At 42.5% G+C, this 23638-nt stretch overlaps 1 protein-coding gene and 1 pseudogene across 3 annotated transcripts; one reads left to right on the top strand and one right to left on the bottom strand.

Annotated features, from left to right (window-relative positions):
- Window positions 1-5440: 5440 nt before the first annotated feature.
- The window catches only part of LOC139532924 (ribonuclease 3-like), a 57314-nt pseudogene continuing 39116 nt past the window's right edge, over window positions 5441-23638 (bottom strand).
- LOC139532048 (putative nuclease HARBI1) lies at window positions 5605-9322 on the top strand. 3 transcript variants are annotated; one of them, XM_071329160.1, is made up of 9 exons: window positions 5605-6352; window positions 6440-6602; window positions 6693-6754; window positions 6837-6923; window positions 7011-7052; window positions 7121-7294; window positions 7374-8062; window positions 8344-8455; window positions 8550-9322. In XM_071329160.1, exons 7-9 carry the CDS (start codon window positions 7994-7996, stop codon window positions 8918-8920), a joined length of 552 nt encoding a protein of 183 aa, XP_071185261.1. In that variant the 5' UTR covers window positions 5605-6352; window positions 6440-6602; window positions 6693-6754; window positions 6837-6923; window positions 7011-7052; window positions 7121-7294; window positions 7374-7993; the 3' UTR covers window positions 8921-9322. The 3 variants fall into 3 exon arrangements, 2 of the variants coding, with proteins under 2 accessions (XP_071185261.1, XP_071185260.1); XM_071329159.1 differs by having other exon boundaries at window positions 7011-7294; window positions 7374-7409; window positions 7508-8062; XR_011666481.1 differs by having other exon boundaries at window positions 7011-7294; window positions 7374-8247.

The raw sequence follows: 23638 nt of genomic DNA, 5'->3' as shown, positions 1-23638 counted from the left end.
AGTAGCTATGTCCAAAATGGCACCTGGTTAAAAGTAGTGCACTAAGTAGAAAATAGAGTGCCATTTGGGGCCATACTGGCAGTCACAGAACTAGAGCACCAACCATCAACCTCCACTAACACTAACAAGCCCTTCTTTCTCTGAAGAGATGAAAGGCCTCTCTCTGTAATTTAAAGGCCCATTTTATACCCGGTTCAGCAGAAAACAACAAATGAGCGTTTACCGGACCTGTGGATGAACAAGTGACACAAACGACGTGCAAACACACAAACACATGCTCACACACGTACACAAAAACACACACTCCTAATGATGTTCCCAGGGGGTTGTGGATAATAAGAGTGTTGCTGAATTGTTCTAGCTGTGTGAAGACTCGCTGACATGGCTAGCCCTTGGAGCTGTGATGGCTTGGTGTGCGTTGAACTAATTGCTCTGTGGGTTGACAGTGGGAATATCAGTAATCATTAGCGACGCTGCCTGAGCTCCTTGCCAGCGCTACCTGGGAAACGGGCTAATTGACTGAGCTCAGGGCACACAAACACGCAGATTATCACAAAATGTAAGACAAGTTGCTGAGGTGGAAACCATTAAGTTGACACTTTAGAGGGAAGAAACTCCACGCAATTCAAGGTTGCTACGTTCACATCTGTGGCCGAGTTGAACGCATTAGAGGGAGCCAAGGACTTTACGTGAAACTCCCATCTGATTCTGGTTCATTTTATATGAGCAGGAGCGTAATTGAAAAATATAAAAAAATGTAACCAGGCAAGTCAGTTAATAACAAGTTCTTATTTATAAATTCTTATTCCCCGGCCTACCGGGGAACTGTATATTGACTTATTTCTATTGTGTTATTGACTGTACGTTTGTTTATTCCATGTGTAACAACTGTTGTTGTTTGTGTCGACCTGCTTTGCTTTATTTTGGCCAGGTCACAGTCGTAAATGAGAACCTGTTCTCAACTGGCCTACCTGGTTAAATAAAGGTTAAATACATTTTTTAAAAAATAATAATAATTGGGTTAACTGCCTTGTTCATTGGCAGAAGAACAGATTTTCACTTTGCCAGCTCAGGGGTTCGATTAAGCAACCTTACTGGCCCAACACTCAAACCACTCTGCTACCTGCTGAAACAACTCAATCTGATTAACGGGACCTTGTTCATTTTATGAGCAGGTCCAAAGCCTAGCACAATAGCTCAGATAACCCTTCATGGTTGGTAGACTGTAACACGTTACACTATATCTTAGCTAACCCATGTTAGGTTCTAATTACCAGAGTAAGAACTCGATGGACACTATGAAAACTTAAACCAAGTTTATTCTTCCCAAAGGATCGAACAGCTGAATTGACAAAAACATGTTTACAATAGTGGTGTATATGTACCCCATTTTGGGTGGAGTCTCTCGCTAAACGCTAAACATTCTATCTTTATTGCTAGGCAGGAAACTAAGTGATAAACTTTTCCTTCTCCCTTAATGTGACCTGACCTGACCTCGACCCCCTTCATTACTAATCCATGGCTCTCTCCCCATATCAATGCCTGCCACATGTGGTTGTTTTCCCTACACAGTACATTCCAAGATAACCATTCACTTCTGGTGTAGCCCCTTGGCTATGGTACCCTTCATGTTTCTATTACAACTAATGATTAATAACATTTGATGTTCAGAAATGCAAACCAGTCACAGATTAAGGGCGATAAACTGTAACAACGCTCAAGATTCAAGGCCTGGTTATTTCATGTTCATGAATATGGATTTTACCTAATGAAGCCCATAGCGTGTGGTAACTAACAAAAGGTGAAACGTGTCAGCCTATTTGCAATGCACCTCATTGTTATTGAATTTCCATTTTCACATTTTTCAGTAGCATCTTTTAATCAAATGATTATGAAGTCATACACATATAAAAGCGTGCATACTTATTTTAAATGTATGTAGTTCTGTCCTTTTGATGAAGTTGTTAATACATTTTATGTCATGTTTTATGTTTTGTGTGGGGATCCTAATAAAATACTATACACACACCTCCCGAGTGGCACAGCGGTCTAAGGCACTGCATCGCTGTAATCGGGAGTGCTATAGGGCGGCGCACAATTGGCCCAGCGTCATCCGGGTTAGGGGAGGGTTTGGCTGGGGGGGCTATACTTAGCTCATTGCGCTCTAGCGACTCCTTGTGGTGGGCCGGGCGCCTGCAGGCTGACTCCGGTCGTCAGTTGAACGGTGTTTCCTCCGACACATTAGTGCAGCTGGCTTCCGGGTTAAGCAGATGGGTGTTAAGAAGCACGGTTTGGTGGGTCATGTTTCGGAGGACACACGACTTGACCTTCGCCTCCCGAGCCCGAGTTGCAGCTCTGAGACAAGATCAAAATTGGGGATAGAAAAATGGGGTAAAACATAAAAAATAAACATACTATACAAACACATTTAGGACCACTGACTGACCTGGAGCTACAAAAGCCTCAACAGCAGGTACTGCAGACAATAACTACATGTAGGACCAACAAAGGCAGCAAGAGCAACCACAGCTAGAAGGATAAACAAGCACTATAGGGGCTCAAAGTGCTCAAAGTGCAAACTAGCTTTAAAGCTAGTCCAGCTAGAATTTTACCTTTCTCTGTTTTCATCAACAACAAAAAAACTAAGTCGCTGTGGAGCGAACAGTGGCGCTGTTTCCCCTAATGTGGATTTTATCTTTAATAAGGAGTAAATTACTAGCCAGACACATGGCGCTCCAGAGATAGAGTGGCTGTGAGGAGAGACTAATAGCAGTAGCCTAAGAAGGATCTGCAAGGGTGAAAAGAAGCTACAGGCAGTGAGTGGATCAGGACCTCAGCTCTGCAGCACAAGGCTACAATGTAGATGGTTCTAGTAATTACACTGCTACATGTTTCAGCCCTATGCTCCTAGGACATTACCATTGTATGAAGCTGGCATGTGTCATACTTAATTATTATGAGGCCAGGTGGGCAGTGAGATGTACTGTGCTGTAGTGTGTGTGATACCCACCTCCCTCTGTGTTAGCTTCTGTTTGACTATCTGCTTGAACTTGGGACTGTTAGCCAGCAGGTGGCGTAGTTTCACATAGCTTTCCACAGCTTAGAGAGAGAGAGAGAGATAGAGAGAGAGAGACTTCTCTCAGACCAACACATTAATATTTCAATAGAGCTCACCAAAATAGTTTATGAGCACTCCTTGTAACACTACTTCACTCACTAGTCACTCTTCTGCAAAATGCTGTAGTTATGTGACAAGAGAAGGGACATCTCTCCAAATGCCCCAATTACAATTTATTTGAATTACAATTTATTTGAAAAGGACATCGATTTGGGGAAGGTGACACAGTGGTGGACCATTGAAAACCCCCTCGGACTGCCAGAATCTTGTAATAATAGAGTGAGGGCTCTGACCGTGCCGCTCCATTAAAGCTTTTCCTCATTTAGAGGCCAAGTTATTCAATTATACGACTGGCATGCGGCCCGGCTCGAGAAAGAGAGCAAGAGAGAGGGCATGAGAAAGAGAGCGCGAGAGATAGAGAGTCAGAGAGCTATAGAGTCAGAGAGCCAAAGAGCCAGAGAGAGAGCCAGAGAAATTAAACCTGTGGTGTAGAGAGAGAGAAAGCAAGAGAGCAACCCGCGGTAGAGAGAGAGGAATGGTGGCGATGAGGGGAATTAGAATTAAAGCTGTTTAATAGGGAGACTTCATTAGTGATCGGTGTGGAGCGAGACAGACGGCTTTACCGCTGTGATTATCGGCTCACCGCTGGCCTAACGGCGTGCGTACGTTCGGGCGCAGGTGGAGGCTGCGGAGGAGAGGAGAGCAGGTTAAAGCTGCAGCCTGAGGCCTCCCTCCCCAACCTGCTCACATGACATTTCAGAAGATCCGCTCTGTGCTCTCAAGGTACGACAGGCTGGTGTGTGTGTGTGTCTGCCACACGCTCATTAACATTTGCTGCCTGCCGGCCGTCGCTCTCCAGTAAATGCTCATTTACCACCATCCGCTTCTCCCTCGTCTCACTCCCCCTTTCCTTTTTTAATTTCACTCCCTCTCCCTGTGGCCCTCTATAGATACTGGGATTAGAACAACCCTAAACATTAATTTCTAAAGTAAGGGAACAGGAAGGGGCACCTTAACGTATGTAGCGGTGTCTGTGTCCTCTCTCTCCTTTCTCGCTCCCCTCTTAATTGCCATCAATGCAATTAAAGACAGCTCTGCCCTCACTTCCCTCATTATGTCGCAGGAATGTTCCGGTGCTTTCCATCTTATTTCATTTCCACGTTTGCGACCTCCTGTTAATCATGTCCACTGTTCGTCAACAAATGTGTCGTCTGTGGATCAGAGAGGTTTGACATAGCCGAGGGGAGTGTGTGTGTGCGTGTGCGTGTGCGTGTGTGTGTGTGTGTGTGTGTGTGTGTGTGTGTGTGCGTGTGTGTGTGTGTGCGTGTGCGCGCATCCATGACCGCGGGGAAACATGCGGATGCAGACGGACATCCCTAATATTCCGACAGACAAAAATCTGCATTACTCAGACAAAGGTCTGAGCACAAACACACTAATGATGGGGCTTCATAATAACGAGATCTCCTGTTTACCGGCTATAAAGCCTTCTATCCCTCGTCATTGGCTTCTAAGCATGTGTCCCAAATGGCACGCTATTCCCTTCGTAGTGCACTACTTTTTATCAGGACTCTGGTCAAAAGTAGTTCACTATAAAAGGAATAGAATGACATTTGGGATCTCCTTGTAGTATGTGACAAGGATACCGATAACCAACAGATTATAATAACAGACACAGTGAACAAACATAAACTAGTTGAAGAGTTTCACTTTTGATTGGCGCTTTGTTTTGTTTGTTGTTGCTTCTCTCTACACCTTGGAGACGATGGAAGAGGAAAATGTAATATACTTTTGGTAATTATGCACAGGCACAGTACAGTATTCCCTCTCCTCCATCTCCACACTGTCTGTGTGTGTATCTGCTTGTCTTTACTTTTCACGAGACAGACAGTGTCGTTCCCACAGCGACATTACCCGGCGGAACCTTAGGACCCGTGACGACGCATGTGAAAATGTCACACCACTCGTTCTCTACCTCCCTGTCTCTCTACGACATACGCCCCTCTCTCTCTCAACAAACACAGAAGAGTGCCACCATCAACCCGTCCTGTGAGAGATTCCTTAAATAAGGAGTGTGGGGCACAGGGGAGAGGGGAGTGGAAGGAGTGTGTCTGAGGAAGGGGACTATGCAGTAGTGTTTGTGGCCAGGGATGATAGGCTGGGGGCAGTATACATCTAGATCCTGGGTGGTTAGTGGTTGGGGTCTTACTGCGGATCCCCAGTGTAACTGAGCTGGGCCGGGGGTTGTGGGGAGCGGGACAGGGGAAGTATAGTTCCTGGGTGGTGGGGGGCGTTTGGGGTTTGAGGGGTAAAGGGAGGATCTTACTGGGTGTCCACGGTGTAGCTGAGCTGGATGGGCCAGATCCCAAAGTGGACGATGATGGGGAAGGTGTTGACCTCTGGGTTGAACTGCTCTCAGTCCAGCTGGTCGATACGCACTGAGCTGGGCTTCTGAAACAACAACACAACACAAACACTATGAGACCTGGGGCCTGTTGCACAAAAGTAGAATTAAGACATCCGGGATAAATGACTCAGCTGAGCTCAATGAAGCCAAAACATGTGCGTCCAGGCTTAATTGGTTGCACAAAGACCAAGCCAGGATGAGCAGACACGGATTCATTAAGCCAGGTGAAACCAATCCTGGATAGGTGCGCGCTCACGGCTCACTCAAATAGACCCCGCCACAGATCACAGATTAACTGATTTACCATGGCAACTAGAGCCGCGTACTTTTCCCCGTCGGAAGCACAAATCCTCATGGAGGCATACGAGGAGGTAAAAGATATAATTAAGAAGAAAGGCAACACCGCCACAGTGATAAAGCAAAGAGAAAAAGCGTGGCAAAGTATTGCAGACCGCCTGAATGCGTAAGTAGTGCACAATTACACACTCACCGCTCCGCTGAAACATCACAATTACAATTCAAATATTTAATTCACATCTCCAAAAATGCAGTTGTACTGTAATTATGAAACGGTTAAATTTTTAATTGAAATGCACTGCAGATATGAGTGAAATTGTGTAAAGTAACTCCATCACACTGTATAAAGCTATGATAAATTTTTTGATATTTTTACTGAAAACAAGACAAAAATACCAAGTAATTTTTTGCAGTGTGACTCCATTAAATGTGTGTGTGTGTGTGTGTGTGTGTGTGTAGATTAAACATGAACGGGCCAAAACGGACATGGCAGCAGGTCAAAATCAAATACAAGAACATTCTGCAGAATGGTATGGTCCCTGACTAATATTTAACAAAGCACAAGCATATATTGTACCCAGAAGGTGCCTGCTCACACATTGTCTGTACTGTTTTAGCAGTGAAAAAGAATACCCACAGACAAGGCACGGGTGGTGGGTCACCAAAGGCTGACCTTACCCCAGCAGAGGACATGGCCTTGGAGGCCCGTCTTAGAGGGGATCCCTGGGGGGAAAGAGACGAGCATAGGTTCCTCCCAAGATGCCACCCGCTTCATTCAAGGTATGTCCTTCCATCTCTACATGGGATACAACCACATTCATATTGAATCAATTTGGACTGTCTGACTTTGGTTTACCTATTGCCTTGCAGTGTCTGGCAGCACTGTGTTCCTGTTAGAGCCACCAGCACAAGCACCAGACGATGCTGATCCAGTGAGTACTCCATCAAAGGCATACTGTAGGCCTGGCATGTCTTGTCTACTAGCTTCAATATGAATCCGATTAAATGTGATAGGGTGAAGGCCCCAGTGCAGCAGCAACAGCACATGATGGAGACGATGATGAGGAGGAGACCATCTCTCTGGATTCCAGAAGGCATGAGGTATCATGTTAAGACTGTGAAAGTACTATTTACTCTACAATGGTGAGGAGTCCTCATCAAAATCAAAAAATCTAATTTCTTTTACAGGACCCAGATGCTATACAGTGGGAAAACCAGCCTGGCAACATAGTGCGTATTAATAAAAGGACACCACATCCTGCCAAATTCCAGCTGCGCTAATTGTATTGTGTTCACAGAGCTCACAAGCTATCAGAAAGTTGTATGGCAACCACCTCCGGCGCCAAATAGAACTGGCAGACATAGACATTCAGTACAAGAAGAAAAAGATGGAAAATCTTGCACTGGAGTCCGAAATAAAAAAGAGGACAATTAGGAAACTGGACCTTGAAATAAAAAAACTTGAGAGGGAGGTGAGATATGCCTTCAATGTACACTGTATGCTAACTGTAACACAAATGTATTAATCATTATTTTTCTTTCCTCCCCCAGCTCCAAGAAGATGACACAGCTCAAAATAAAAATTAGGTATATTCTCGTAAAGTCAAGTGAGCCATGACATATGAGCTCTTATTGTGAGCACACAGGACGGTGGCATCTTTCTAAGGTTTTTTTTATTTTCCCAGCAATCAGTACAACCAAGTCATCGTTATAAGGCATCGCCCTCTTTTGCCCACCCCCCCAGCACCAGGTGTGGCCACTAGCCTATATGAAGGCCCAAAATTGTGTGTTCCTTTCTGCTCTGACAATGGCATGCCCATTCGTGCGAGATGTGGTGGATGAAGAAGCACTTGTGCTGAGGAGAGCCTTCAGGCGAGAAAGGGTCTTCAGGGACCGGTTGGACCCACTGGCCTTCCCTGATGACCATCTATATGAAAGATACAGGTTTTCTGCAGATGGCATCAGGTATCTATGCAGACTACTGGGTCCCAGGATTAAGCACCGCACTGCACGGAGCCATGCACTGAGTGTGGAGCAAATGGTTTGTGTGGCCTTGCGCTTTTTTGCTAGTGGAGCCTTCCTGTACTCAGTGGGGGATGCAGAACAGCTGAACAAGGCCACAATTTGCCGCACAATAAGGAGTGTGTGTCTGGCTATCAAAGCATTAGCAGATGTCTTCATCTCCTTCCCTGGCCACAGAAGACTCTGTGACATCAAAGAGGAGTTCTATAGGATTGCAGGTAAGAGGATCTACAAATTACAGGACAACTGTTAACACATAGTAGGATACTCATTACTTTGTGTGACAGGTTTCCCCAATGTCATTGGTGCAGTGGACTGCACACACATAAGGATAAAAGCCCCCTCAGGTGCCCATGAGGCCGATTTTGTGAATAGGAAATCCTTTCACAGCATTAATGTTCAGGTGAACATAACTTTTTGATATTGTCCATTGACGAACACTCTGCATTGCCAGTGATGTGCATTGATTGGTGTAATATTCCTCATCTTATGATTTCAGATGGTCTGCAATGCTGACTGTGTGATCAGCAATGTTGTGGCAAAATGGCCTGGCTCAGTCCATGACTCCAGAATCTTTCGGGCCTCTGAAATCTATCAGTGCCTATCACAAGGTAAGCCACACAACCCCTATTTATAACCATCATGGCTGTGTCAAGAATATCACTGTGTTTATGAGGTAGTAATGATGAGATTTTGTGTTGACAGGTGAATTCTCTGGTGTGTTGCTGGGAGACAGGGGGTATGGCTGCCAGCCTTTTCTCCTGACACCTTTCACAGACCCCCAGGAAGCACAGCAGGCCTACAACCATGCCCATGCCAGGACCAGGGCCAGAGTTGAAATGACCTTTGGCCTCCTGAAGGCACGCTTTCACTGCCTTCACAAATTAAGGGTCAGCCCTGTTAGGGCATGTGATATTACTGTGGCTTGTGCTGTCCTCCACAATGTGGCCTGCCTGAGGAAGGAGAGGGCCCCCAGAGTGCCACCAGCCATGGACTGGGACAATCCGGCAATCTTCCCTGATGACGACAGTGGTCGGCTGCTGAGGGACCAATATGTGTTGAATTATTTTAGTTAGTATGTGTGCTTTCAATTTTGGTTAAATATGTCCTGCGGTGGTAGAGGAATTTGGGGTTTTTTGGGTTCGTTTTTTGACGAATTTGGCCTCTTATGATGTTTGTGCGGTATACTGTGTGTAATACAAGGCTGCAGGGAGGCTACTGCATCCATTCATTTGTCTGTTCAGTTGATGTGTATGGATTTGTCCTGCATTTATTTTAGTGTGCAGACATGCAGGGTGTGTTATATACAGACCTTTGAATGTGTATGTATCATTTTGTATAATATGCTTGGATTCTGTGCTTTCCATCTTGTAGAGTCACTGTGACTTCAGTTTCGAAAGGAGCTGATGGTTTACCTGCTTTGTTTTGTCCTTATTCAATAAAGGAACATAATGTTACACATTGTGTTTTTATATTCATATGGAATGTGTATTTGTTTATATGACAGAGTACTAGGGCCACACTGAAGAAAAAGGATAAAGTCATAAATTTATGAGGCTGGTTCTTTCTGCAGAAAAGCTACATATTGTTTTTACAGTTTTGATACTTATGACAATGTGATACTTAATATTCTGGCACATCAGCATGTCTTTGTTTATGAAACCATACTGAAGTACAATTTCACGAAATGCCCCACATCTGTCATTTTAACAACTGTCCTCCTTTAAAACAACTGGTTACAATATTATGACTTGTGTTTTTTTCCCCTCTGTGGCCCTAATATTCTATCATTTTATATATAGCCTTATAGTCTATGGGAAACTGTAAATTATCTAATGATAGCAACATCATCTAAAAATCATTTTTTATCCAAAATCATTGAAATTAATGATCACAAACGTTTAAATAATAACAGTGGGTCTAGTTATATGTGATAACAATGTATAGTGAGCAGTGAAATAACTATTGGTTTCCATTTGTGGTGACTGCTGACTGACATTAGGGATGAGATTAAATAGATCCTGGAATTTAGCCTGGTCTGGAGCAGGCTAGCTCCACAGAATAAATCTCCATGGTAATTTATACCATAACATATCCTCCTGCCCCCTATCCATCTTTAGTGCAACCGGATTACGGATCAATTGAGCCAGGATCACCAAGATATCCTGGCTTAATCCCTTATCCTAGTTTTGTGCAACAGGCCCCAGGGCCCATATCAACTCAAATTGTACTTGTCACATGTGGCAAAAACAACACGTGTAGACCATACAGTGGAAAGCTTACTGACAAGCCCTTAACCAACAATGCAGTGTTAAGAAAAATAAGTGTTAAGAAAGTATTTACTAAAATAAACTGAGGTAAAAAATAAATATATATATATATTTTTTATTAAGTAAAGTAAACTGCCTGTTGTTCAGGCCCTGAAGCCAGGATATGCATAATTGGTACCATTGGAAAGAAAACACTCTGACATTTGTAGAAATGTTAAAATAATGTAGGAGACTATAACACAATAGATAGGAGAAAATCCAAAGATAAACCAGCTGGAAATATATATTTTTTGAAAGCCCATTCTCTTCCAATGGAACGTATAGGTAAAAAATGTAATCTAGCTCCCAGTATGCAATTCCTATGGCTTCCACTGGATATCAGTAGTCTTTGTTCAATGTTTCAGGCATGTTTCTTCCCCAACGAGGAATAATAATGAGTTTTGATACAGGGACTCAGACATGGAAGTCAGTATACAGTATGTGCGATGAAGTGGACACGCACCTGCTAATATCGTTTTCCTATTGAACATACTTCTTTCCGTGTGAAATATTATATTTAATTACATTTTAGGGTATGTCCTCGTTTTTGAAAGAAAATTACATTTTTTCCCTTTAAAATAACATCATATTTATCAGAAATACATTGTACACATTGTTAATTTTGATCAATGGCTATTGTAGCTGGAAACGGCTGATTTTTCATGGAATATCTAGATATGTGTACAGAGGCCCATTATCAGCAACCATAACTCCTGTGTTCCAATGGCACGTTGTGTAAGCTAATCCAAGTTTATAATTTTAAAAGGATAGTTGATCATTAGAAAACCCTTTTGCAATTATGTTGTGCTGATTATTAAAGAATCAATAAAACTGGCCTTCTTTTGGCTAGTTGAGTATCTGGAGCATCAGCATTTGTGGGTTCGATTACAGGGTCAAAAGGGCCAGAAACAAATAACTTTCTTCTGAAACTGGTCAGTCTATTCTTGTTCCGAGAAATGAAGGCTGAAGATCTCGTACAACGCTGTGTACTACTCCCTTCACAGAACAGCGCAAACTGGTTCTAACCAGAATAGAAAGAGAAGTGGGAGGCCCCGGTGCAGAACTGAGCAAGAGGACAAGTACAATAGAGTGTCTAGTTAGAGAAACAGATGCCTTACAAGTCCTCAACTGGCAACTTCATTAAAACAAGGGTTTTCTAATGATCAATTAGCCTTTTAAAATTATAAACTTGGATTTGCTAGCACAACGTGCCATTAGAACACATGGGTGATAGTTGCTGATAATGTGCCTCTGTACGCCTATGTAGATATTCCATAAAAAATCTGCCGTTTCCAGCTACAATAGTCATTTACAACATTAACAATGTCTACACTGTATTTCTGATCAATTTGATGTTATTTTAATTGACAAAAAAATAGCTTTTCTTTCAAAAACAAGGACATTTCGAAGTGACCCCAAACTTTTGAATGGTAGTGTAGATGAAAACTCTCGTTAAATAGTGTGGTCTACAGCTTATCATGATCTACTCTATCCCGTTGGTAAGATAGTCTTGATCTGAGCTCATCCATTTTATTATCCAACGATTGCACGTTGGCTAATAGGACTGATGGTAAAGGCGGATTACTGACTCGCCGTCTGATCCTTACAAGGCACCCCGACCTACATCCCCGATTTCTCTGTCTCTTCTTCATGTGAATGACGGGGATTTCGGCATTGCCGGGTGTCTGAAATAAATCCTTTGCGTCTGACTCGTTAATTAAAGATACAATCTTTGTCCAGTACGAGGTGAGTAATCGCTGTCCTGATATTCAGAAGCTCTCCGGTCATAGGAGGTGGCAGAAAAAAACACACACAATAGCACAATATTAGATCATATTAATTATGATCTAAATGGCAAAACTGATCATAGATCAGCACTCCCACTCTGTGACGCTTTATGAATACGGACCCAGGGCCCATATGTATCAAGTGTTTCATAGTAGAAGTGCTGATTTAAGAGCAGTTTTGTCTTTTTGCTCAAAATGTATAAGTTTACATGGACGGGTGGACGAGGGACGGGGGGGTGACGACCTGATCCTAGATCAGAACTCTTACTCTGAGACGCTTGATACGACCCCAGATCGTCTCAGTACAGTGACCTGTTATTTTGTTACAAAAAGAGCATCTGAATTCAATGACATTTTCACTCAAAAGTGCAAACCCTTCCAATCTAGCATTTTGTCAATCACACACACATGCACCCTATTAGACCTGGTCAAAAGTAGTGCACTATATACGGGATATAGTGCTACTTGATTAACAGCCTTTTCCTTACTAGGGATGGGCATTTGACTTTCTATTTTAAACTTCAAATAATCTCATTACAATTTTTAGGGATACCCGGATATATATATTTTGTCTTTCTTGACCAATCGAAATGACACAAATGCACATGGCAGAGGTAAACAGCGGACAGGCTGCTTTTCTCCGTAGTTTTTCACTGAAAGCAACAGTGAAAGAAAAATCTGATTTTCGCCAATACAGAACCGATTCTGTTACAAAATTCTTGTGAGTGTTTTGCATTGATCTGTGTCAGAACTTTTGGAAACTCAGTTAGTTGTGGGCCTGTAATCGCTATCTGAAGTGAGGAAAATAGCATACCGATGTCACGGCAGACTGGACTGGAGGGATAAATGCTCAGCAGGAGCTTAATGCACGGTTATAAAAACAACATTCAATAGTTTCTTTTATTACATTAAGTAGTTCAAATGTCATGGTTTATACTTGTGGGTAAGAAAGAATTCTCCAGAAATGAACACTCACTCAAGTAATTGAATACTAACGTTCGTTAACCGTGCCCATCCCTAGTCCTTACCATGCCAGGGTTGGTGATGATCATGCCCGTGCACTCCTCTGCGTACTTCTGCTGCTCCAGTTCCTACCACTGCAGCATATCAGCTATCTCCTCCTCAGGGACCAGAGGCTTGGAGCTCCGCAGGAGGTAGAGGAGCACCTGTTGCATGGACAACACCTCCTTACCACCATCTGACAGAGAGGATACACACAGATAGTGAGATGGGAAGATAGACAGGACGTAGAGCAACAGTTGGTTCATGGACCAGCACCTCCTAACCACCGTCTAGACACACAGAGTCAGAGACAGAGAGACATAGACAGCATGCAAAGAGAAAGACAAACACATTCACACAAGAGAAAGAACAGATACAAAGAGACAGACAGACAGACGAGACAAGGCACACACATGATCAGAGAGATAAACAGACAGAGAACACGAACAGGTTCAAATACACAATCAGGTTAATAAACACTAATGCAAAATTGCTTGACCTCAATTTAGAAGTGTTCACATGGACTGACACACACAGAAAATCTACAGCAATGACTCTCAATCTTAGAAATGCATTACGACAATAACTAATGTGTGCATAGTGTCTCACAAAGACAAAGCAAATACCACTCAAACACAGTAGCAGGTTCCAACATTCTCCAGCAGAGAGAGACAGAGTGCTCTAAGTAAAGGACAGATCGAGACAGGAAGGACAGTGACTCACCAGGTAAGAAGCGGACAAAGCTAGGCATGAAGTGGAACTTCTGACATCCAGGAGATTGATTGTCCCACAGTCATAAATCCTGGAACAGGCAGGAGGTAGGGGATACTGGTTAGTGTCTAGAGGCTAGGGGTTAGGGTCTAGCGGGTGAAGGGTAGAGGCTAGGAAAAGGGAAAGGAGGATACCTAGTCAGTTGTCCAACTGAATGTATTCAACTGAAATGTGTCTTCCGCATTTAACCCAATCCTTCTGAATCAGAGAGGTGTGGGAGGCTGCCTTAAACGACATCCACGTGTTCGGCGCCCGAGGAACAGTGGGTTAACTGCCTTGCTCAGTAGCAGAACGACAGATTTTTACCTTGTCAGCTCGGGATTCAATCCAGCAACCTTCTGGTTACTGGCCCAACGCTCTAACCACTAGGGGATAGTATGGTGTTTTTCAGTCATAAAGCTCCAGTATATCCTGGAAGAATAGAGGGGGAACAGCTTCAGTCCTCTCACACAGTAGTTCTGAACATGGACATAGGGGGAAAAAAGGGGTTAATACTATCTCACACACGCACAAACACACACAGTCGCACACACATCAACATAAGCATCTTAAAATGTGAAAGATGTGACCTGATAGTCACATGAGAGAACCTTCCAGAAGGACAAACATCTCTGCAGCACTCAACCAATCAGGCCTTTGTGGTAGAGCGGCCAGACGGAAGCCACTCCTCACTAAAAAGCACATGACAGTCTGCTTTTGCCAAAAGGCACCTAAAGGACTCTCGGACCATGAGAAACAAGATTATCTCGCCTGATGAAACAAAGATTGAAGTCTGGCCTGAATGCCAAGCACCACATCTGGAGGAAACCTGGCACCATCACTACGGTGAAGCATGGTGGTGGCAGCATCATACTGTGGGGATATTTTTCAGCAGCAGGGAATGGGAAACTTCTCAGGATTGAGGGAAAGATGAACGGAGCAAAGTACAGAGAGATCCATGATGAAAACCTGCTCCAGAGTGCTCAGGACCTCCGACTGGAGGTGAAGGTTCACCTTCCAACAGGACAATGACCCTGATCACACAGCCAAGATCGAACATCTCTGGAAAGACCTGAAAATAGCTGTGCTGCGACACTCCCCATCTAACCTGACAGAGCTTGAGAGGATCTGCAGAGAAGAAATAGAGAAACTCTCAAAATACAAGTGTGCCAAGCTTATAGCGTCATAACCAAGATGACTCGAGGCTGTAATTGCTGCCAAAAGTGCTTCAAAAAAAGTACTGAGTAAAGGGTCTGAATACTTATGTAAATGTGATATTTCAGTAATTTTAAAATTTTTCTAAATACCTGTGGGGCAGCAGGTAGCCTAGTGGATAGAGCGTTGGGCCAGTAAACTAAAGGTTGCTAGATCAAATCCCCGAGCTGACAAGGTAAAAATCTGTTGTTCTGCCCCTGAACAAGGCAGTTAACACACTGTTCCTAGGCCGTCATTGTAAATAAGAATTTATTCTTAACTGACTTGCCTCCTTAAATAAAGGTTAAATATTTGTTTTGTCATTAGGGGGTATTGTGTGCCGATCGACAAAGAAAAAAAAGATGTAATCAATTTTAGAATAAGTCTGTAACTTAATTAAATCTGGACAAAGTCAAGGGCTCTGAATACTTTCCGAATGCACTGTAGGTTACATGGGCCTTGGATGTGTCCACAGAGAGCGATACGCGACCGTTTGGAGAACACTAAACACACACACACACACACACACAGACAGAAAGACAGACAGACATAAAAGAGATGAGGGGCTTTACTGACCTCTGGTGTCATCTCTTCAATAAAGTGAGTTGTGTAATCTATGTTGAAACAAATCACTCTGCACAATGGAAACTGGGATGATGAAAGAGAAGAAGAGCGAGAGGGAGTGAGGGAAGAAAAGAGAAACACTCATTACCATGGTGTTAAACAGAGGTTGCAGCTTCTGAAGGAAAACTCATAAAAACCGAATCTCCATAAGCAGGGTCTGCTACCCCAAAACACAGACACATCAAACACACACACACATGCAGGAGAACGTACATACACAACCACAAACGCACACACAGAGTAACGTGCACACACTGAAAAACACACTGAACACACAGCCAACATCTCTTTACCCAGGGCTTTTGAACATTAAGTGGCTCCAGTCTCTTTATTAAGGAGATAAACCCACTCTTCCGTGTTTAATCTTCCAGTTACATGCTCTTTGTTGTCTGAGCGAGTGTCCATTTTGTAGGATTAACCTGGCCGCCCGCCGTACAACGTGCAGCGGTGCCCACCCTTCTGGCTAACTAGCAGTGGATAGAATTGCTGCGCTTGGGGTTGTCTAATCACCAGGCCCCTGGTGATGCAAGGTTTTTGCCAGGGTTGTTTAAATTATCCCACGATAATCTGGGCTTAATCTTCACTGAATCATTTTTTAATTTGAAATGATTGATCATATGTGAATTTCGCTTCATTATTGAAACACAAACACCCACACAGCTATTCAAACACACAGACACACAACTCTCTCGGTCACAGTCTTGATTCAGCCAGGCTTTGCCTGCCATCGATTTGCCTGGGGAAGCGGGAGGTACGGAAGCAATCTTCCGTACCTTCCCCATTGAAAGCAGTGCAGCCAAGCTTGATTTTAAGCCATAACGACACACATAGTTAAAAAAATTTTTTATTATAACTGGATTATAGCTCCCGTCCAACTATGTTCTATCAGACATTTCACACTAAATTCCCAGCTAATGAGAAAACAAGGCAACTGCAGAATGAGGGATTTTTAAATCCATACCCCAGTACGACCCACGTGACCACAATGAACGTCACACTGTGAGGGACTATCGAGGGATCCTCTGTCTATACGTAGGAGACTTTTAAATTCCCAAACTCTGTAATATTTGACAGATACTGATGGGCCTTCAAAAGTAGAGAGAGAGGGAGAGGACTTTAAACACAAGGTCACCATCAGCAGTGTGGCTGGGACGGAACAATAGTGAGCATTCCCAAATGGCACCCTATTCCTTATATAGTGCACTACTTTTGACCAGGGCCCATAGGGCAATAGGGCGCCATTTGGGACACAACTAAGTTTATCCGAGGTTGACTCAGGAAAAAATAGGAGGATTGTAGCGAAGGGCGGATTTGAAGTTGGTGTTTTAAGCCAAATGCTATTCGCTGGTTGTGAAATATTAATGTGCTTTGCTTTATAAACCTGCCTGTTGGAACGGAGAGCATATTCATATTACGCAGCACACACACACATACATAGTACAGCTGATGCGGCACAGGTTGTCCCATTGGAGGACATGAGGGAGGAGAGCGAGGGAACAGAAGACTGTTGAGCTATGCATAGGGTTCGAGACTGTGACCAAAACACTTGCATTTGCGAACCTTTGACTTGGCAGTGTTACACCAATTTTATATTGGCTGCTACTGTAGGGTGCCAGTGAAAAACATTTAGGTGGCCACATTAGTTTAGCGTTGCATGGTATGCCGAAAACGTCTGTACTTTTTCGATACAAAAAAATTCAAAACAGTTTGGTACTAACATTTGTTACTTTCGGAGGTTCTGTGAAATGTGACTCATGTCATCTAATCAAATCAAATGTTATTTGTCACATGCGCCTATTACAACAGCACTGAGCACTTGTTGGCTGCTTTTCCTTCACTCTGCGGTCCAACTCATCCAAAACCATCTCAATTGGGTTGAGGTCGGGTGATAGTGGAGGCCAGGTCATCTGAGGCAGCACTCCATCACTCTCCTTGGTCAAATAGCCCTAACACAGTTGAAAAACAAATGATAGTCCCACTAAGCGCAAACCAGATGGGATGGTGTTTCACTGCAGAATGCTATGGTAGACATGCTGGTTAAGTGTGCCTTGAATTCTAAATAAATCACAGTGTCACCAGGTGCAGTTAACTCTAATGAACTTATCCTCTGCAGCATAGGTAACTCTGGGTCTTCCTTTCCTGTGGTGGTCCTCATGAGAGCCAGTTTCATCATAGCGCTTGATGGTTTTTGTGACTGCACTTGAAGTTCTTGACATTTTCCATATTGACTGACCTCCATGTCTTAAAGAAATGATGGACTGTAGTTTCTCTTTGCTTATTTGAGCTGTTCTTGCTATAATATGGACTTGGTCTTTTACCAAATAGGACTATCTTCTGTATACCACCCCTACACTGTCACAACACAACTGATTGGCTCAAACACATTAATAAGGAAAGAAATTCCACAAAGTAACTTTTAAGAAAATGCATACTTGTTCATTGAAGAATCCAGGTCACTACCTCATGAAGCTGGTTGAGAGAATGCCAATAGTTGGTTTTTGGTTACTACATGATTCCATATAGGTTATTTCATAGTTTTGACATCTTCACTATTATTCAACAATGTAGAAATTAGTAAAAATAAAGAAAAACCCTGTAATGAGAAGGTTTGTCCAAACTTTGACTGGTACTGCATAATGAACAAAAATATGTTGGTCTCATGTCTCATGAGCTGAAATAAAATATCCTAGCATTTTTCATATGCATACAAATCTTATTTCTTGCAAATTCTGTGCACATCCTTGTTAGTGAACACTTCTCCTTTGCCAAGATAATTCATTCATCTCATTTGTTGCGGTTTAGCTGTGGTTGGCATCCAAAAAATGTAGCATTACCGCCACCTAGTAGACTGGAGTATAACTCCCTTATACTTTGCTTGAGTAAAGCAAAATAAATCAACAAATATCCTACAATCTAACCCAACACTCATGGAAAACCCACCACCCTACTCCACTATTTAAACCTACCCCTAGGCCAACAGCCTGAAAGGACAGGACACCACCACTAAACACACCCTGTAACTCTTCTCACGTCAAATCTTGTTCAGCCAAATACTTCGCTGCAGCCACAATATCTAATTTCTGTGACTTAAGTTCCATCCCTGCAGTACAGTTGATAACTATTGCTGTAAATGTTTAAGAAGCCAATCTTACTGAAGCATATATCACTCGTTGGCCTATCGCTCTGTACTGATACATATCTACTACTCACACAAATCCTCTAAGTATCCCTCCCCCTTGACACATCTTCCTCAACTTTCTTCACTACCTCAGCATACAACACCCTCTACTCTAACCCTGATAACCTCAACCTGCCTCTCTCACACTGGACATGACTGATCCCCAACCACAAGGGCACCCCTACAGATAACAAATACTTCTTCTTTCCCCAATGCTACACATTATTTTGTCTCATGCCCTTCTGCACACTTCTCACACCTAGGAACCGCCCTCCTACACACTGTTGCCACATGCCTATAAGCTTGACACCTGTAACAACGTAATGTACTCGGCACATAAGCTCACATGGGATAACTGAAATTTCCTAACATCACTTTGGACTCAACATAAAAACTGGTACGGCAACTGCACCGCCTGCAACCGCAGGGCTCTCCAGAGGGTGGTGCGGTCTGCCCAACGCACCACCAGCGGCACACTGCTTTCCCTCCAGGACACTTACAGCACCCGATGTCACAGGAAGGCCACAAATATCATCAAGGACAACAACCACCTGAGCCACGCCCTGATCACCCCGCTATCATTCTGAAGGCGGAGGTCAGTACAGGTGTTGCACCTGTACAGCTGGGACCAAGAGACTGAAAATAGCTTCTATCTCAAGGCCATCAGACTGTTAAATAGCCATCACCAGCTGGCTACCACCAGGCTACTTAACCCTGCACCTTAGAGGCTGTTGCCCTATATCATAGACATGGAATCACTAGCCACTTTAATAATGGAACACTAGTCACTTTAATAATGTTTACATACTGCTTTACTCATCTCATATGTATATTCTATTCTACAGTATTTTTTCAGTCACTCCGACATTGCTCATCATAATATTTTTATATTACTTTATTCCATTGTTTTACTTTTAAATTTCTCTATTGTTGTGAATTGTTAGATTCTACTGCACTGTTTGAGCTAGGAACACAAGCATTTCGCTACACCCGCAATAACATCTGCTAAATATGCGTATGTGACCAATCAAATTTGATTTGATTTGAGCAGCGGGAGCGCTTCCTTCACCGGTTTCACCAGGTCACGTGACGGGCCATACCCCAGTGTGCACCATGGGCCAGTTTAATAGAATCCCCTCAATGAGAGGCTTTAAAGCCACCAGCAGCCATATTCACAGTCCTCCAGCAATGAATGGAATTCTACAGTATTTAAATAAAAATGTTTATAGGACAAAATTGAATATATTTTAGACTTTATTTGTTGTAGTGGCAACAGTAACATTAGTTCTCTCAAACAAACAAAAAATATTTTAAGGAATATGTCTTCATCTGTGGAGGCTGGTTGGAGGAGCCATAGGAGGACTAGCTCATTGCAATGGCTGGAATGGAATAAATTGAACTGTATCATACAAAGATATAGAAACCACGTTTGACTCTGTTCCATTGATTCCATTCCATCCATTACAATGAGCCGTCCTCCTATAGTTCCTTCCCACCAGCCTCTACTTCCTGGTTGCTAAAATTCTAATAGTTTGTCTAGTTTCAGATTGACTAAACAAGCAAGTATAGTGTAGAGAATCATTGTACCATCTAAACTGTGAAATATTTTCCATAACCAAAAATATTATATTTCCAGCTGTTTTGAAGCTGGTGTACAATACCGAATGTAGCCTAAAAGAGACAAAAACAAAATTTAAGAACAGGAAGCTGATAAGGGAATTATATGCTTAAAGGTAATGATTAAAGAATCCCACCCTGAAACGTAACTAATTAGTGTTTATTAGTTTATGTAGCATGTATAATGAATGATTAAAGTACTAAACGTAAGTCCCATAAGGTTTGGTAGAGAAATGTGTGTGTGTGTGTATGTGCCTAAGAAAATACCGAGAACAATTCAACTGTGTTTGACCCGACCTGGCTTGAACTCTGAGAAACTTATGATAGGACAGGGAGTCCTTTTCAAGGTTCCTCTAATCTCGGGGGAATGGAACTGTCGGCTTGGTAGTAATAAACAGTGGTGAGAATTATGGGGAGAAGATACAACTCATCTACTGTTCGTGTGTATGTATGTGCGTAGGATATCTCCTGTTTGTGTGAAGGTATGTGGGTAAATAGGGAGTGAGTTATAAAATGGATGACTGTATTATGGACTTCAGAACATTCTCGTGAATGAACTGTACGAACCTTTTGCAGAAGCTGAGTCTTTGCCTAATTATTATTAAACCCAAGGTCTTACAAACCTCGGGGATTGGTCAAAGCTTATTGATTGTTAGTTATTATCTTTGGGATTGACAATTCTTGTGACAAAAGCCTAGAAATAGATCTATAGCTTCTTAGACTTGCTTTCAATGAGAATGACGGATCTATAACTCACATTTACATGTGAATTTGGTTGTCGCCCAAACAGTTACATATTGCAGCTTAAATTTAATGTTCAGGTCAATTATTATAATTTAAATGTATGCATTATGTTGGTGTCACGATCGTCGTTAGGGAAATGACCGGACCAAGGTGCAGCGTGGTAAGCGTATATACTTTTATTAATTAGATGTCGCCAACAAAACAATAAACATCAAAAAAGAACGTGAAGCTCGGTAAGGCTATACCTGCCATTAACTTCTTGAGAATACAGGGGGTGCTATTTTCCCATTAGCATAATTTGCTCTACAGATTAAACTGCCTCTTATTCAATTATTGCTCTTACTATATGCATATAAATAATACCATTGGAAAGAAAACAATCTCTAGTTTCTAAAACCGTTTCAATTTTGTCTCTGAGTGATACAGAAGTCATTTGACAGCACTTTCCATGACCAAGAAGAAAAAAGCAAGATGTGTATGCCAGCTTCAACGCTCTGCCTATATATGGTCGTGCCCCCTATGACCCGAAACACACCTCATTGGCCTTCCTCTGGGTGTCAAGAGGACGTCAGAGGAAAAATATCTTGTTTATCTGGGACTGACGTGAAATGAGAGCTAATTCTTTGGCGTGACCGACAACTTCCGGTTGTCTAAATCGTGCGACTTGTAGCTGCGATTGTCTTCTGTTGTGCGGCCATTATGGATGAAAACTATCTCCGTCTCGAAGTTTGTTTGATACATGTGACCAGATCATCGTAATGTATGTTTTTTCAATATAGTTTAATCAGATTATTTGAATTTTTTCGGGAGTTTTGTGGTGTTCCGTTGTCTGATTTTATTTACGTTTGAGAGATCCGTGCCACTCGACCAGTACCTGTGCTAAATGGAGTGGGAAAGGAACAATTCTGAACGGAACCAACGACTCATCTTGACAAAGGACACTTTGATCAACATTCTGATGAAAGATCAGCCATAGTAAGACCCAATTTACGATGTTATATCATATCTGTTGTGCATGTGAACTGGCCGTGGGCGCCTAGCCGAATCTGCCTGGTATAGCTATGCTAATTTAGCGCTACATTTTGTTTTCGTTATAAAATATTTAATAAATCTGAAATATTGTTTGGATTCACCAGATGTTGGGCTTTCAATATCTGTACGCTGTGTATTTTTCTGAAATGTTTTAAGATGAGTAATTCGTTATATGACGTTGGTCTCTGTAATTGTTCTGGCTGGGTCAGCACTATTTCAGATTGCAGCTTGCAGATTGCAGAACTGTGATTTATACCTGAAAAATGCACATTTTTCAACAAAAAAAACTATGCTATACCATAAATATGTTATCAGACTGTCATCTTATGAAGTTGTTTCTTGGTTAGTGGCTATATATATTTTTATTTAGTCGAATTAGTGATAGCTACTGACGCAGGAAAAAGCTGTTGGGAGTAAAAAAATCGTGTCCTTTGCTAACGTGGTTAGCTAATAGATTTACATATTGTGTCTTCCCTGTAAAACATTTTACAAATCTGAAATGGTGGCTTTATTCACAAGACCTGTATCTTTCATCTGGTGTCTTGGACTTGTGATTTAATGATATTTAGATGCTACAAGTTACTTGTGACGCTATGCTAGCTATGCTACTCAGTGGGGGGCGGGGGGGGGGGGTGCTACCGGATCAGGGTTGGTGACTCGTGAGAAGTTAACAAAGACAACAACCCACACTGAAGGAGGGAAAAAGGGCTGCCTAAGTATGATCCCCAATCAGAGACAACGAAAGACAAACACACAGAAATACAAAACATAGAATGCCCACCCCACATCACACCCTGACCTAACCAAATAGAGAAATAAAACGGCTCTCTAAGGTCAGGGCGTGACAAGTGTCTGCATTATAAAATACTTTTTTTTATCTCAATATGAAGACTAGTAGGCGGCCGGTACGTAGCAATAGACTATTAACCTCTTTAGGATATGTGGGATGGTAGCGTCAACAGCCAGTGAAACTGCAGGGCGCCAAATTCAACAGAAATCCCATAATTAAAATTCCTCAAACATACAAGTATTTTACACCATTTTAAAGATACACTTGTTAATCCAGCCACAGTGTCCGATTTCAAAAAGGCTTTACGACGAAAGCACACCAAACTGTTATGTTAGGTCAGAGCCAAGTCACAGAAAAACACAGCCATTTTTCCAGCCAAAGAGAGGAGTCACAAAAAAGCAGAAATAGAGATAAAATGATTCACTAACCTTTGATGATCTTCATCAGATGACACTCATAGGACTTTATGGCTGTTACACAATACATGTATGTTTTGTTCGGTAAAGTTCATATTTATATCCAAAAATCTGAGTTTACATTGGCGCGTTATGTTCAGTAGTTCCAAAACATCCGGTGATTTTGCAGAGAGCCACATCAAAAAGCACACCATGCAATAATCTGAGTACAGCGCTCAGAGACCAACACAACCCAAAGAGATATCCGTCATGTTGTGTAGTCAACAGATGCTACCAAGCCGACAGTTTGTCTTTCGTAGCCTATAGAAAGCTGATGGGGATCCAGCTCTTTTAGTAGAGGCCATCACTCTG

Source organism: Salvelinus alpinus, chromosome 10 (genome assembly GCF_045679555.1).
Source record: "Salvelinus alpinus chromosome 10, SLU_Salpinus.1, whole genome shotgun sequence".
NCBI classification, from domain to species: domain Eukaryota; kingdom Metazoa; phylum Chordata; class Actinopteri; order Salmoniformes; family Salmonidae; genus Salvelinus; species Salvelinus alpinus.
Note: the sequence above shows the minus strand (reverse complement) of the source record. Positions and strands in the feature narration are given on the sequence as shown.

Excerpts from the sequence above, each read along its gene's own strand:
- LOC139532048 (XM_071329160.1), top strand. The coding sequence starts at position 7,994 with ATGTCTTCATCTCCTTCCCTGGCCACAGAAGACTCTGTGACATCAAAG. Across the intron at positions 8,063-8,343 it reads GGAGTTCTATAGGATTGCAG|ATGGTCTGCAATGCTGACTG; the intron begins GTAAGAGGATCT and ends TTATGATTTCAG. Across the intron at positions 8,456-8,549 it reads CTATCAGTGCCTATCACAAG|GTGAATTCTCTGGTGTGTTG; the intron begins GTAAGCCACACA and ends TTGTGTTGACAG.